Source organism: Danio rerio, chromosome 21 (genome assembly GCF_049306965.1).
Source record: "Danio rerio strain Tuebingen ecotype United States chromosome 21, GRCz12tu, whole genome shotgun sequence".
NCBI lineage: Eukaryota > Metazoa > Chordata > Actinopteri > Cypriniformes > Danionidae > Danio > Danio rerio.
In genome coordinates, this window is record NC_133196.1 from 46,991,566 (window position 1) to 47,007,449 (window position 15,884).

Here is a 15,884-nt window from a genome sequence, read left to right on the forward strand (position 1 = left end):
CCCAAAGCATACTCTGGACGTGCTTCCACACGCTTTTCCTGACTGCTTTTTTAATCTGCTTTTTTATAACCTCACATCATGCATTAATTCCCTTAAGTTGCAAGAAATTTTATAGGTGCACCGATCCTGAATAGCTGATTATACACATTTATATACTGATGGTTTGGTGTTGGAAATGCAAATAAAACATTTATTCTCTCTCTCTCTCTCTCTCTCTCTCTCTCTCTCTCTCTCTCTCTCTATATATATATATATATATATATATATATATATATATATATATATATATATATATATATATATATATATATATATTAGGGCTGTGAACCTACACTAGTCTCAAGGGTCGGTTCGGTTACGATTATCATGCCATCGATTCGGTTCAATTATATATCTCGGTGCATTGACGCAGCAGTTTTTGTATTAAAATATATGAATATATTTATATATTATTTGTAATACAATTTTGTCATTTAATACAAACAGTCAGATATATAAACTGTACCTTTAAACAACACAAGCATTTAGCAAATAATATAAATATATACTTTCATTATCTCAGTCGCAGTGAAATAGGGGCTTTTACTGTATATTTCAGTGAAAGACTGATCCAGCAAACACACACCGTGAACTTGTGCACAGTTTATGAGTTTTAAGTAGTTAGAGCGTTGTAAATACTCGCGCTCGCCTTCCTCGCGACAAAGCTCATATGGGATAAATGACGTCAGTAATAACCGGTTATGATTATTACTTAACCGATACTGAATTGTCCGCGTCTGCATTGCGGTGCACAGAAGAAACGATTCATTTTGACACCCCTAATATATATATATATGTATAATACAGTTGAAGTCAGAATTATTAGCCCTGCTGCAAAATTAGCACAATGTATATAACTAATTTCTAATAACTGATTTATTTTATCTGCCGTGATGACCGAACATAATATTTGACTAAATATATTTTAAGATACTAGTATTCAGCTTAAAGTGACATTTAAAGGCTTAACTAGGGTAATTAGGCAAGTTAGGGTAATTAGACAAGTCACTGTATAACAATGGTTTGTTTTGTAGACAATCGAAAACAAATATAGCTTAAAGGGGCTAATAATATTGAGCTAAAAAAGTATTGTAAAAATTTAGAACTGCTTTTATTCTTGCCGAAATAAAACAAATCAGACTTTCTCTAGAAGAAAAAATATTATAGTGATATACTGTGAAAGTTTGGAGCCAGATGGAGCAAGTGTTTACAAGTGTCGAGTCCCGTAAAGGAGCTCTAGATGTTTTGTTTATCTTATGATTATAGTTGTTGCATGTTCGCCGGTTTCCGCCTCTGAATGAGCGAGTTTTAGCTATTTATACATTAAAGTAGTGTTCAGAAAACAACAAAACACCCGTGAAGAAACTCAACACAGAGTAACAGGACATAACCTACTGCCAGCTAGCTTTGCGGAAGTGTTATTGCAAAGCAACAAAACCAGCATGCAGAAGTATAAATGCACAACTGCACGCAAGGCATGCTCCATGGGTCACACCAATCGCTTGACGCAGAAGCATAAACCAGCCTTAAAACATGTACTTATAATATAGGTAATTGTTTGTATAAAATGTTAGCAAAGCATTTGCAGATATATATATATATTTGTTTTCTCTGCAGTTATTAATCCCTTCCCGAACATGTCACAAGGATTAGCTGTTGTGCTATTTCCTAAGCTTAGAATACATTCAGCAATCATCATGGACCAATAGTAGCTTAAAGTTGTTTACAACCAAAACAAAGTCCCCCAAACAGTTTGTGTAGCTGTTTACTAAATGCAGAAATGAATTCTTTTGGCCAGATTTTGTGTGAAATGTCTCGGTTTCAGTTATTTTATTTTTTAAATTTTTTAGCTTTAGGTATACTAGGGACTTTAGTTGTTGTGCTATTTTATTTAATCTCGTCCTCAATCTTCTGTTTTCCCCACAGAGTTCTTCACTGAGCTGGACAAGGCGATGGGTCCGCTGATCTTCAACACCAGCAGCATGACTGACCTGGTGCGGTTCACGCGGCAGGGCCTGCACTGGCTACGACTGGACGCCAAGCTCATCCAGTAGAGCGCTTTAACCTGTAGCCCCTTCTTCTATGCCTACGCAAAACACTCACACACACACACACACACTCGACCTGCCTCAGACATCTGTGACACTGTGCTCATTTCTACACCAGCTTGCCAAAAATACAAAACACTCAGAGCCCCGGCCCTTCCCCCGCGCCCCTCTCTGCTCCGCTCGTGAATATTCAAGAAAGGGGAGGCGGCTTACTCAACCACACATCCACACACTGCGTCCTGATCATATCATCGGCTTGTTTGTTTTGGTGTAAGAAGCCTTGTTTCGTACTTTTGACTTCTTTTTGCTGGCTGTAAGCAAACAAGGATAATAATTGGATGTTTATGGCGCTTTTCTTTTAACCAAAGTACCTCCCTTTTACCAAAGGTGCTTTAAAATTGAGGTTTTCTCTCCTTTTTATCAGTTTTATTGTGCCTTGTATTTGATATACAGGAAACTAAGAGACACAATATCTTGAAGTACACATCGAGGAAGGTTTAAGTGTGGGTGTGGATCGCCAAAGGCTTGAAAAACGAACATCTGAGGCTTGTTTTTTGTTTGTTTGTTTGTTTGGTCAGACCAAAAGACTGTTCGGCACCATATCAAGGCATTACCGTGTTCGCTTTTGGCCATATATCTGTATTCGTCACTACCGCAAACACCCAGGCCACGATTTTATTTTATTCTCATTCTTTTCTAAAGGAAATGTAGCGCTCGCATCGGTGTCACTTTTTCTTCTGGTATTAAAAGCGCAGGAGTATTTTATTACCGCGGCTGACGCGCTCGGCCAGATGTAGATTTTTATTTAGATATAAACGCATAAATCCAAGTTTTCCGCATTTTTTCGGCATGGATACAGGGTTGCAATACGAGATGAGAGAGACGTATTTCTATTGTATATGAAAATATCATATTTAAATATTTAATGTGAGTCTTGAGGTTGCCTTTTCTAGTGTCATAGTCGCCCCCGTGTGTTGCAGTTCTTTTTAAAAGGAAACCAGTCATGTAAGGATGTATTTATGATGTGCTCTGTCGCAAATAGCAGTCTATGTGTGTACATATTGCAGTCGTTTTAGAGCAGACCGGCTCGTGTCCATACGCAAGGTGTAGATCTGATCCAAAACCATGGGCGGAGTTGATTGCGCTCCATGGTGTATGAAATGCTGGAAACATATCGTCTCTTGCACTAGAGTCTTTTCTCTGATTGGCTTTTTTTTTGTTTTGTTTGTTAATCGGTGTAATCATTTGAAAACAAGGTGTCCTGTCGATGGGAATCGCAGTATTTGACTATTAATCGGACCTTTGTTTTGCAGATTAAATGTTTGAGATTTGATTGGTCAAGAAACATTCTGTAATAGGAGTGAGGTTTCTTAAAGGAACACTGCACTTTTTTTTGTGGAAATAAACTCGTTTTAGATCTCAACAACAGTTAAGCTGTTGAGTTTTATCATTTTTGAATCCATTCAGCCGATCTTTGGGTCTGGCGGGGGCACTTTTAGCTTAGCTTAGCATAGATCATTGAATCGGATTAGACCGTTAGCATCTTCTGGAGTTACATCATTACATTGCATTTTCCGTCGGTCTGTAGCTACAGAAGAGTCTAGATTTAAATAGGAAAATGATCAAAACTCTCTTTTTTATGTTTTGAGCGAGATGCTAATGGTCTAATCTGATTTAATGATCTATGCTAAGCTAAGTTAAAAGTGCTTTTTGTGTGGAAATAAACTCATTTTCCATCATAACAACACTTAAACTGATTTTTATATTTTTTTTAATCCAATCAGCTGATCTTTGGGTTTGGCAAGAGCACTTTTAGTTTAGCTTAGCATAGATTATTGAATCTGATTAGACCGTTAGCATCTTCTGGAGTTACATCGTTACATTGTATTTTCCGTCGGTCTGTAGCTACAGAAGAGTCTAGATTTAAATAGGAAAATGATCAAAACTCTCTTTTTTATGTTTTGAGCGAGATGCTAATGGTCTAATCTGATTCAATGATCTATGCTAAGCTAAAAGTGCATTTTGTTTAAAGATAAACTCATTTTCCATCTCAACAACACTTAAACTGTTGAGTTTATCATTTTTGAATACATTCAGCCAATCTTTGGCAGGGGCGGGAGCACTTTTAACTTAGCTTAGCATAGCATAGTTCTTAAAATCGGATTAGACCGTTAGCATCTCAGAAATGACCAGAGTTTTGATCATTTTCTATTTAAGGCTTGAACTCTTCTACAGTTACATCATGTACTAACACCAATGGAATATAAGAGGTTACTATATTTCTAGACCGATATGGATATGAACTAGGTACTTTGTTGCTGTACCATGGCTTTTATTATGTAGTGGTTGAAAATAGAAACTTTACATTTTTTGTCGGTTTGTAACTACAAAAGAGTCGAAGATTTAAATAGGAAAATGATCAAAACTCTTATTTTTTGTTCTTTTTTATATAATGTTATGAGCAAGATGCTAATGGTCTAATCTGATTTAATGATCTATGCTAAGCTAAGCTAAAAGTGCTTTTTGTGGAAATAAACTCGTTTTCCATCTCAGCCACAGTTAAACTGTTTAGTTTTATCATTTTTTAAATCCATTCAGCCGATCTTTGGGTCTGGCAGAAGCACTTTTTAGCTTAGCTTAGCATAGATCATTGAATCAGATTAGACCATTAACATCTCGCTCTAAAAAATGACCAAAGAGATTCAATAAATTTTCATATTTAAAGCTGGACTGTTCTAGAGTTACATCGTGTGCTAAGACCAATGGAAAATGAGAAGTTACTCTATTTCTAGGCCAATATGGATGGGAACTAGGAACTTTGCTGCAAGTACCATGGCTGCAGCAGGAGCATTGACATTACCAGTGGCTGAAAATAGCGACTTTTCATTTTTTGCCAGTCTTAGAACACTGTTAAATGAGAAAATTATTCGTTTTTTGACATTTTTGGGCAAGATGCTAATGGTCCAATCCGATTCAATGATCTATGCTAAGCTAAGCTAAAAGTGCTCCCGCCAGACTCGGACATCAGCTAAATGGATTCAAAAATGCTAAAACTGACTCATTTAACTCTGTGAGACTTGTAAAACAAGTGTTTTTCCATTAAAAAAGCAGAGTGTTCTCTTTTTAAAGAGAGAGTTCACCCATAAATGAAAAGTTCATGTGAGTTTACTCGCCCTCCGGCCATCCAAAATTACAAGGAGATTTTTTTAGGTCAAACTATTGTCAATGGTGTTTCATATAATGCAAGTTTGTGATGTTTTGAGTCAAAAACACAAACAGCAAAACACAATTAAAGGGAGAGTTCACACAAGAAAATGAACGTTTCCATCATTTCCTCGTTCTCCACTTGTTTAAAACCTGTTTGAGCTTCTTCTGCTGAACACAAAGGAAGACATACTGAAGAGTGCTGTAAAAAGTTCCAACCATGAATAGCATAGGCTGCATTTTTCTCTCAACATTCTTCCGAATATCTTCTTTTGTGTTCACCTGAAGAAAGAAGTTTAGAAGCAATTGAATGCAAGTAAATAAATGCATTTTCGTTTTGGGCTGAACTACCCCTTTAATGAAGAGAAACTGAACACTATTTACAGCATCATTACCTTTAAGTCTTGTCAAAACCTTAAAAATCAAATCTACGTACTCCAATGGTGCACCGGGACTTAATCTCACTCTTATAATGGGTTTCAGCATTCATTATAAGCACAGATATCATGTCCATGAACAAAACCACACATTTTCCTGTCTGTTTGTAAATTAAAAAGTAGTTTCCCCACAGAAATTTCCCACTCGCACTCAGAAACACACAACAGTTTGGATAACGTTCATAAATAATGTTCATTTTATTATCATTAGAAGCCGCATGTATTCATTTCGTGTTGCCTGTATGTGTTATTATTGGACTCTAAAAGTATCTCATGTGCCGAAAGTCATTTTGAATGACCCGAGGGCGAGAAAATAAACATTACATTAAATACAGTACATTAAGTACTAATTGGGATGAACCAACTCTTTAATTATGCTAATTAATTCACACTAATAACTATATTGATCATAAAGCAACTGCATATGAAAAATTGAGTTGTTAAAATGATATTCCAATGGCCTTTTGTTGCTTCTTGATGTGCTTTCGTTTCAGTTTTCACCATTTTTGTTTGTTTTCGAGTTCGAGTCGATTGGAAATCCATCTTTAATTTTCTCCATTTACCTTTCTGATCAAATAACACTCGCATGTTTCTATTTAAATACTAAACTGTACAGATGTACATATGAAAATCTCTTTTAGGGTAAATTTTTACAACGATTTAACATTTGTATTAATTGTATATAGAATGTGAATATATTAAATGCACACTTTCGTTACTGAGGATCTTTTGGTTTTCAACAGAACACTGTACGTTCGTAATTCCCCGTGCTTTCTCTGTCCTCCAGGAGACGCTTTGATTGGCTCGAAATGAAATGATCACGACAGAGGGACTTGTAGGTGTCTGTGTGTAGTACTCATTTTCTAGTGAACGCAAAACAATCATTGGCAAGCAGTATGAGATCGGTTTAGTTTTCAAAAGTATTGAGATGAGATTGACTAAATGAAATCTACACATATATATATATATATATATATATATATATATATATATATATATATATATATATATATATATATATTCGTATATGGATGCAATATGATTTAAACATACTCTTATGAGTCTTGATTATCCAAACTTGTAATAACTTAAAGACTTTTGTTTTGTTTTTTTGTTTGTTTTCTTTCTTTTCTTTTTTGGTGAAGTGAGTATTACTAATGGATTTTCTCAGTCTGTTGCGAATCATCTTTGTATTTTGCTGTATTGAAAATAAAATCTATATGATTACAAAATTGAATCCCGTTTGAGTTTCTTTGAATATGTTTTTGAGAGTGTAATACAGATTTGAGGTTTTGAGGCCAAAAAAATTGATCAAATCAAATGTATTTAAAGCATAAGTGTTTAGTGTATTGTTTAAATAAGTTTAAGGAAATAATATGCAAGAAGAAATAATGTTTCCATCATAATTCAGAGTACAAAAAAAAGATATGAATTTGTAAAGGAATAAAAAAAAAAAAAAAACACTCACCGGCCACTTTATTAGGTACACCTACTATTACCGGGTTGGACCCTCTTTTGCCTTCAGAACTGCCTTAATCCTTCATGGCAGAGATTCAACAAGGTACTGGAAATATTCCTCAGAGATTTTGCTCCACATTGGCATGATAGCATCACGCAGTCGCTGCAGATTTGTCGGCTGCACATCCATGATGCCAATCTCCCGTTCCACCACATCCCAAAGCTGCTCTATTGGATTGAGTTCTTGCTACTGTGGAGGCCATTTGAGTACAGTGAACTGATTGTCATGTTCAAGAAACCAGTCTGAGATTATTCTCTTTTTTTTATGCGGCGGATGCCCTTCCGACCGCAACCCAGTACTGGGAAACACCCATACACCCCCACAATCACACACACTTGTACACTAAACCGTATTTTATTCACTCATAGCGCATGTGTTTGGACTGGGGGAAACCGGGGCACCCGGAGGAAACCCACAGAACACAGGGAGAACATGCAAACTCCACACAGAAAAGCCAACTGACCCAGCTGGGACTCGAACCAGCAACCTTCTTGGTGTGAGGTGATCATGCTACCCACTGCACCCCCGTGACACCCTTTATTAATCATATTTATAATAATATACCTGTGTGTGTGCATTAAAAAATGATAATAAATGTAACAATAGACAAATCAATGAAGTAACCAAATGTACTGTATTTCAATTTAATGTAATCTTGTATGAACTAATTTCCTTTATGTAGTTTTCTTTGGTTATATTTTTATTTATTATTTTATTCTCCATTTATATATATAATTATTTGTTTATTTTATATTTATTTATTTACATATTCATTTATGTTTGCTTCAGTGCACAAATAAATGAATGCAGAAATAGACACAGAAATAAACATGGAAATAAATAAGTGTGGTTTAGAAAGTAAATAAAATAACTGGAAAAATAAATGTATAAAACAGAAAAGTTGAACGGAAACAAAAATATAAATGAAAAATGATAAATTAAAGAAAAAAGAACAATATTTTAGGTTTAAAATGAATAAAAATGAATATATTTGTGTTATTGAGTCTAATAAATTATATTGTTTATTTATCTATTTGTATCTTTCTTTCTGTCTGACTGTCTTTCTACCTGCCTGCCTGTTTGTCTATCTATCTATCTATCTATCTATCTATCTATCTATCTATCTATCTATCTATCTATCTATCTATCTATCTATCTATCTATCTATCTATCTATCTATCTATCTATCTATCTATCTATCTATCTATCTTTATTAATTTATTTATTTACAGCTTTTGTCCTTCAAAGGTATTATTTGGCATTATTCCAGTTTTGGACTATTTCTGACTGCCGTTGGAGTGAAAATCTGGCAACCCTGGTTCAGACACAAACATTTAAGGATCACTTCTTGACTTTTTTCCTTAGAAACCTTTAATAGAGCATTCAGCGTTATATTCTAAACTCCATCTTTACGTTAAATAAATAATGAACACTCATCACTTACCTAATCACTTTTAATGAGTGTCTATCGCCCGCCCCTTCCATAACCCCGCCCCCCTCAATGACCCCGCCCCTTCTCGCTCATCACCAGCCCTGAGAGTCGGTCAAACAGAGCGGTTTCAGTTTGCCAGAAACCACACGGAGTTTTGTTCAGGGGATTCAGTTTTTGGTGTTAAAATACAGCAGCAGTTGTGATGAAACGCGATCAAATGGTGCAGAGAAGCGGGGATACAGCCTGACAGAGCCTGCAGGTAAAACACCCGTTAAAATACTGGTATCGCTGTGTAAATATGATAGTTTCGGTCAACGGCTTTCAGCGACAGGTGGATGAAGTTGAGGTGAAGTTGATTTTATATCCTCACATTCGGACTTTCTCCCTAATAATGTCATTTTAGATGAGTATTCTATGTAAATTCCAATTAGGAAAATCATAATGAAAATTAAATAGTGCCAATGTTGTATTTAAGTCATATTTACGTGCGATTTCACACCGAAATATTCAAAGTACTATGGTAAACAATGCTAGGAGCGTGTCACAAGCTGTCACTGAACGAATGTACGAATATAAAACCAACTTTACCGTGTATGAAAGCATGTCTGGTAAACAGTGAATATGTTGATTGAGGTAAAGTTGGTTTTATATTCGCCCATTCGTTCAGTGACAACTTGTGACACGCTACATGCATTGTTTACCATGGTACTTTGAATATTCGGTGCAAAATCGCATGCAAGTATAACTTGTAAATAACATTAGCACTGAACAATGTTGTACTTTTGCCATTGGTCAAACATGAACAAATGTGCGAACACAAAACTAACTTTAGCCCAATTATTTAATTCACTTTGATCAATGTATGTCATTGGCTGCTAATAAGATTTCACTATTTAGAAGTTGCTTACTTTTCTGAAATGATATTATTAAGAAGAAAGTCTGGATGTGTGAATATAACACCAACTTTACCTCAACACCACCATCATCAAACAATTCATGATTGAGATATTACTGATTAGTTCAGTGACATCTTCTGACAAGCTACTTACATTGTTTACCATGGTACTTTAAAATCTTAAGTCTGAAATCGCATGTAAATATGACTGAAAATAACATTAGCACTATCTATTTGACTGAACAATGTTGTACTTTTAATAATCATTGGCATTTAGAATTGACTTACTTTGCTGAAAATTATGTTATTAAGGAGAAAGTCTGAATATGTGATTGTAAAACCAACTTTACCTCAATATATGTGTGTGTGTAATTGTAATTATACTGCTGAAATTGTAACGCCATTACACAAGAGGGTTTTTTTTGTACTGAAGTGCATTATGTTGGAGGACTTTGTCCAGCAAGAGGTAATCACGCAGAACAGATCCTGTAAAATATAATAAAACAAAAACACCTCTGAGTCACCTATGAAGTTACATATGAAATCTGTTTTTAGGACATGGTTTCTTGGGAGTTCTTGAAAAAAGTCCTACGTTTTTAACGAGCTAATCAATGCAGGATGTTTTTCATTTAAAGTTTTTAAAGGCTTTTGGTGCAACTTGTAAAAGGTCTTAACCCTTTACTGCCCCACCAAGCAAAACATTTTTGGATTGCATTTCTCAACTCAATGTCGCTAGTTCACACACTCGACATGCTTAAAATAATCTGTCACTGCTGTACAATTTTTTTTTTGTTAAATATTTTAGTTTTAACTATAAACTTATGAAAACCACGCAATAGGTGCATCCCAAATTGCATACTTACGCACTATTCTACGCCATTTTGTAGTATAAATAGTGTAAATGGTGCATTCACACTGAAAAAAATGCACTTTAATTACCAGGATGATGCACTTATTTAACCAGTAAAATGAAGTGTGAAATGTTGGACACTTCACGCACTCAACGAGTAAAGTCTAGATTGGATACGCGGACAACTGGAAGTGCGATATGCACAGTAATATAGCAGCATTTTTTATGACACTATATAACAATAATTAAGATTTTATATAATTTAATATTTAGGGTTGGGATGGGGGTAGACGTTAGCAAATACTATTTGTTGGGTAATTTTATAGATAGCATAAATAATACTCTGTACAACTACGCTTTTTACGTTACTGTGTTGGTTGGGGTGGGGGTAGGCGTTAACAAATACAATTTGTTTGGTAATTGAATAGATAGCATAAATAATACTCGGTACAACTTTTACGTTACTGTGTTGGTTGGGGTGGGGGTAGGCGTTAACAAATAAAAATTTTTTGGTAATTTAATACATAGCATAAATAATACTCGGTACAGCTACTGTTTTTACGTTACTGTGAGGGTTGGGTTTAGGGTTTCGGTGGGGGTAGGCGTTAAAAATACTATTTATTATGTAATTTAATAGATAAATAATACTCGGTACAACTACTGTTTTTACGTTACTGTGACGGTTGGGTTTAGGGTTCGGTTGGGGGTAGGCGTTAACAAATACAATTTGTTTGGTAATTTAATAGGTAACATAAATAATACTCTGTACAGCTACTGTTTTACGTTACTGTGAGGGTTAGGTTTAGGGTGTCGGGTGGGGGTAGGCGTTAACAAATACAATTTATTGGGTAATTTAATAGATAGCAAAAATAATACTCAGTACAGCTACTGTTTTTACGTTACTGTGAGGGTTGGGTTTAGGGTTTCGGTGGGGGTAGGCGTTAAAAATACTATTTATTATGTAATTTAATAGATAAATAATACTCGGTACAACTACTGTTTTTATGTTACTGTGACGGTTGGGTTTAGGATTCGGTTGGGGGTAGGCGTTAACAAATACAATTTGTTTGGTAATTTAATAGATAACATAAATAATACTCTGTACAGCTACTGTTTTACGTTACTGTGAGGGTTAGGTTTAGGGTGTCGGGTGGGGGTAGGCGTTAACAAATACAATTTATTGGGTAATTTAATAGATAGCAAAAATAATACTCAGTACAGCTACTGTTTTTACGTTACTGTGACGGTTGGGTTTAGGGTTCGGTTAGGGGTAGGCGTTAATAAATACAATTTGTTTGGTAATTTAATAGATAACATAATTCTTCGTACAGCTACTGTTTTTACGATACCGTGATGGTTGGATTTAGGGTTGGGGTGGGGGTAGGCGTTAACAAATACAATTTATTGGGTAATTTAATAGATAACCTAAATAATACTCGGTACAACTGTTTTTACGTTACTGTGACGGTCGGGTTTAGGGTTGGGGTGGGGTTAGGCGTTAACAAATACTATTTATTGGGTAATTAAATAGATAGCATCAATAATACTCGGTACAGCTACTGTGTTTACGTTACAGTGACGGTTGGGTTTAGGGTTGTGCCTGGGGTAGGCATTAATAAAATACAATAAATGGGAATATAATAAATAATATAAACAATTCTCTTTATCTTCCGGCCGCAACCATATCCTCTCTAGCAACAACCCACTCAACGACCACAGCTTTACTCACGTAGCGGGAAGGGCGGAGCTATCGGCACACATGTTGGATAACTTTATTTATTGTAGATTGTGAAAGCAGTATTCTCCTACGAGAGGGATTATAGCGCCTCCCGATGGTGAATACGGTTTTAGTCATGGCAGGTTTTATTCGGTAGTTTGGTCACTTATTTGGCAAACGTCATCTGGGAAACGGTTTGAATTTCCGCTTAGTAAAAAACCCACTAGTGTTGCATTTGGGAAGGCACTACATGCGTATAGGGCCTACTGTACTGTTGAGTGTGTAAGTGTATAAGTACATACTGCATAAGTGCATAGTGTATAGTGTGCCGTTTGGGACGCATCTCATGTCATTTAGCATTGTTTATTAAGTTTAATGTTTACTTTGGTTTGTCTTTTGATTTAATAACTGGAAAACAAAACAAAAATACTGAGAAAGAACATCACTTTTTTGCAAAATAAACTTATTTCAATGTTCTAGTGTTTGAGAGTTAGTATGTAAAGAATTCTTTAAATTAGAAATCAGCTAGTTGTATTTTTTCAGCTTTAATGTGAATTTAAGTGTATTTTTGCACAATGTCATTCTTAAGTTTTGTTGTATTACTTGTTTTTGTAAAAAAATACTGTGAAATATCTGGTGAATAACATTTGATTGACTCTATATTCTGAATTTTTCCTTTTATTTATACCTTTAAATAGCATTTTCCAGCAATTTTCGATTTCAAAATGTAACTCTGCAGTTCATCAAAGTGATTTTTATTAGTAAGTAGTCATTTGAAACAAGTATTTAGAATATATTAAATGTATTATCTCCCAAAAATGATGAATAAGCCAGCAATACTGTTATATTTTATATATTTATTTCTTAGTGTATCAGATTGGCCATAATCTGGTTTATATGAATTATTCGTTGTGCCTTTTGGCTTTTAATATGCGCCAGATGAAAGGTGAGTGGTGAAAATGTGACGGCTGTGCTATGCATTGTTCAGAGGAACCAGATACCAGCATTTGGTCCAGTTGCTGAAACTCTATCAGATGCATTGGGTTGAAAACGGCCTCTGCGTGTTCTCTATAAGGCTTCACTTTCTAAGAAAAGCATAGCGCACAAGATGGATGAAAACACAACAGCAGAGAGACACACCTTCAGAAAATTCCCACACAGCATTTTTAGCAAGTTTGCTGTTGTACAACAATAGTGTTAAAGTGATATATGAAAATATAATGTAATTATAGTGACCAAACTTCAGTCACGGATAAACAATCCTGAATATTGTCCAAGTTTTGTTTAAAAAGTTTCACAAGTAGTGTTGTCATCATACTGGAATTTCCAACTTTGATACCTTGGAAATGATCAATATTCGATACCATTTTCGATACTGTCAGAACTATTCTGCAACAATGAAGTTAAAAAGGAGGGAAAAAAATTAATAAAACAATGTATATGTATCAAAATTAATAATTTTATCAAAAAATAATACATTTATAAAAAAAAAACATAATGCTTATATCGGGGTGACATGGTGGCTCAGTGGTTAGCACTGTCATCTCGTAGCATGAAGGTCATGGTTTGAGTCCCGGCTTGGCCCCATTTCTGTGTGGAGTTTGCATGTTTCCCCGTGTTCATGTGAGTTTCCTCCTCGTGCTCCAGTTTCCCCCACAGTCCAAACACATGCACTATAGGGGAATTGATTAACTAAATTGTCTGTATTGTATGAGTGTGTTTTGGTGTTTTCCGGATTTGGGTTGCAGCTGGAAGGGCACCCACTGTGTAAAACATATGCTGGATAAGTTGGCAGTTCATTCTGCTGTGGCGACCACACAAGGGAGCCGAAGGAAGCTGAATAAATGAATAATACTTATATCAGGTACGTCGAGCAACCCTGCCGACAAAAAGAAAACCAATCAATCATCTTTTTTTCTATTTAAAACAAAAAGGGTTAAAATCTTCTTTTTATTATTATTAATAATAATTATTTGGTGAGTTGCCGATTTCCCATTACTCAAATGATTTGAGGAAAGTGATTCCCTCAGTTCGTTTGAGGAGTCTCAACTTCTTAGGGTTTACAGTGTGGGTGTTTCCCTGTAATGGGTTGCAGCTGGAAGGGCATCTGCTGTATAAAACATATGCTGGATAAGTTAGCGGTTCATTCCACCGTGGCGACCCCTGATGAATAGACTAAGCTGAAGAAAAATTAACGAATTTTTTTCTTTTTTCTTTTTGGGTGAATGATATTGCGATTTGACTTGCAAATTAATTTTGCCAAGTAATACTCTCAGTAATCTCCAGCACAAACTTTAAATAAAAGGAATGTAACATTCTTTTAACTGAGTTGTCTATATTAATATACATTTACATAACAGCAAATTGCAATGTTACAAGGTTTATCATGAGTTTTAAAGATCGCGATAATCAATCATGGTTTTAATGATAATGAAAATTTGAATCCCATCAGAAAATGTATCATGGTTTACATTAAAGTCAGTAATCGTGTCGCTATTTAACAACAAACAAATATGCTGTCCATGGTTGCATACACTGAAAATTTTTTTTAAAGATGATTCTTTATCCATTCATTTTCTTTTCGGCTTAGTCCCTTAATTAATCTGGGGTCGCCACAGCGGAATGAACCACCAACTTATCCAGCAAGTTTTTACGCAGCGGATGCCCTTCCAGCCACAACCCATCTCTGGGAAAGATGATTCTTTAGATTTACTTTTTTTTTTTTTTTTTTAAGTTAAGTGGTTGTAAACAATTAATTTGGGCTGAATTTAAACTAAAAAATTAAGTTGAATATTGCTAAATTTTATTTGTTTGTTTAAATTCAACATAAATTGTTTGCCACAATTTTGCAGACCTCATTTTTTTCAGTGTACGCTGTAAAACAATTTAGGGTTCCACACAATGCATTCATGTTGTCCCAACACAAATCAGTTTAGTAAAATGGTTTTGACAAATTTAAATGGACTGAACATAAAACAATTAAGTTGTCCCTGAAAAAATGTCAGGAACTGTGTTAAATAAAAACCAGTAAATCAATTTAATTTAGTCGTTTGTTCTTTAGACAACCGAAAACAAATATTGCTCAAGGGGTCTAATAATATTGACCCTAAAATTGTTTTAAAAAATAAAAACTGCTTTTACTCTAGCCGAAATAAAAAATACTAGTGTGTTTGTGTGTGACAGGTGCAGCTATGCTCCCTGTGAAATACAGTATCACTTGCATAACTTGAGGAATCCGGATGAGCTCAGGGCTTGGCATTAATCATTTGTGTGCCATTGAAGACAATCATTTATTGTTTGGGTGTTGCTTTAACGTTCTGCACATCCTCAATGCAAACTGGTTTATCCAGGCGACACACTTGTTTATCTATTAAATCAACTTTAACGGCTGGTTTCGACATTGGTGTTAAACGTTAAAATCTTAAAATGGAGTGTTTTCGATGCTTAAAGTTGATTGTTGTTCTGGTTTTGTGAATGCGATGTGTAGTCCGCGATATAGGTCTGTTTACACCATTAAAAATGCCATCATGGGGGAGGCAGATGTGAGACAGGCATGAGGATGGTAAACCAATATGCTGCAAAGACACCTGAGCCTTGTCTTGTCATTAATATCGTCAAACAGTTTGCAGTACACTTTGAGAGCTGCATGTTTGGGCTGCTAAAAGTTATTTAATAACCAAAAATGTATTCAGTATTATGTTTTGAGGAAGTTGTGTTGTATGGAAAAATAGTAAATTATTTCT

At 35.2% G+C, this 15,884-nt stretch overlaps 2 protein-coding genes across 14 annotated transcripts in view; both read left to right on the forward strand.

Annotated features, from left to right (window-relative positions):
• Positions 1–3,515, forward strand: part of aff4 (AF4/FMR2 family, member 4) — a 70,428-nt gene extending 66,913 nt beyond the window's left edge. For all 13 annotated transcript variants that reach the window (XM_073935515.1, XM_073935517.1, XM_073935516.1 and 10 more), the window contains one exon: positions 1,966–3,515. In XM_073935515.1, the coding sequence (XP_073791616.1) occupies positions 1,966–2,093 (128 nt within the window). In that variant the 3' untranslated portion in view covers positions 2,094–3,515. The remainder of the gene's footprint in view (positions 1–1,965) is intronic.
• Positions 3,516–8,797: 5,282 nt separating this feature from the next.
• Positions 8,798–15,884, forward strand: part of shroom1 (shroom family member 1) — a 63,127-nt gene continuing 56,040 nt past the window's right edge. Inside the window, exon 1 of the mRNA XM_682698.11 lies at positions 8,798–8,938. The gene's annotated coding sequence lies outside the window, so the exon portion shown is untranslated. The remainder of the gene's footprint in view (positions 8,939–15,884) is intronic.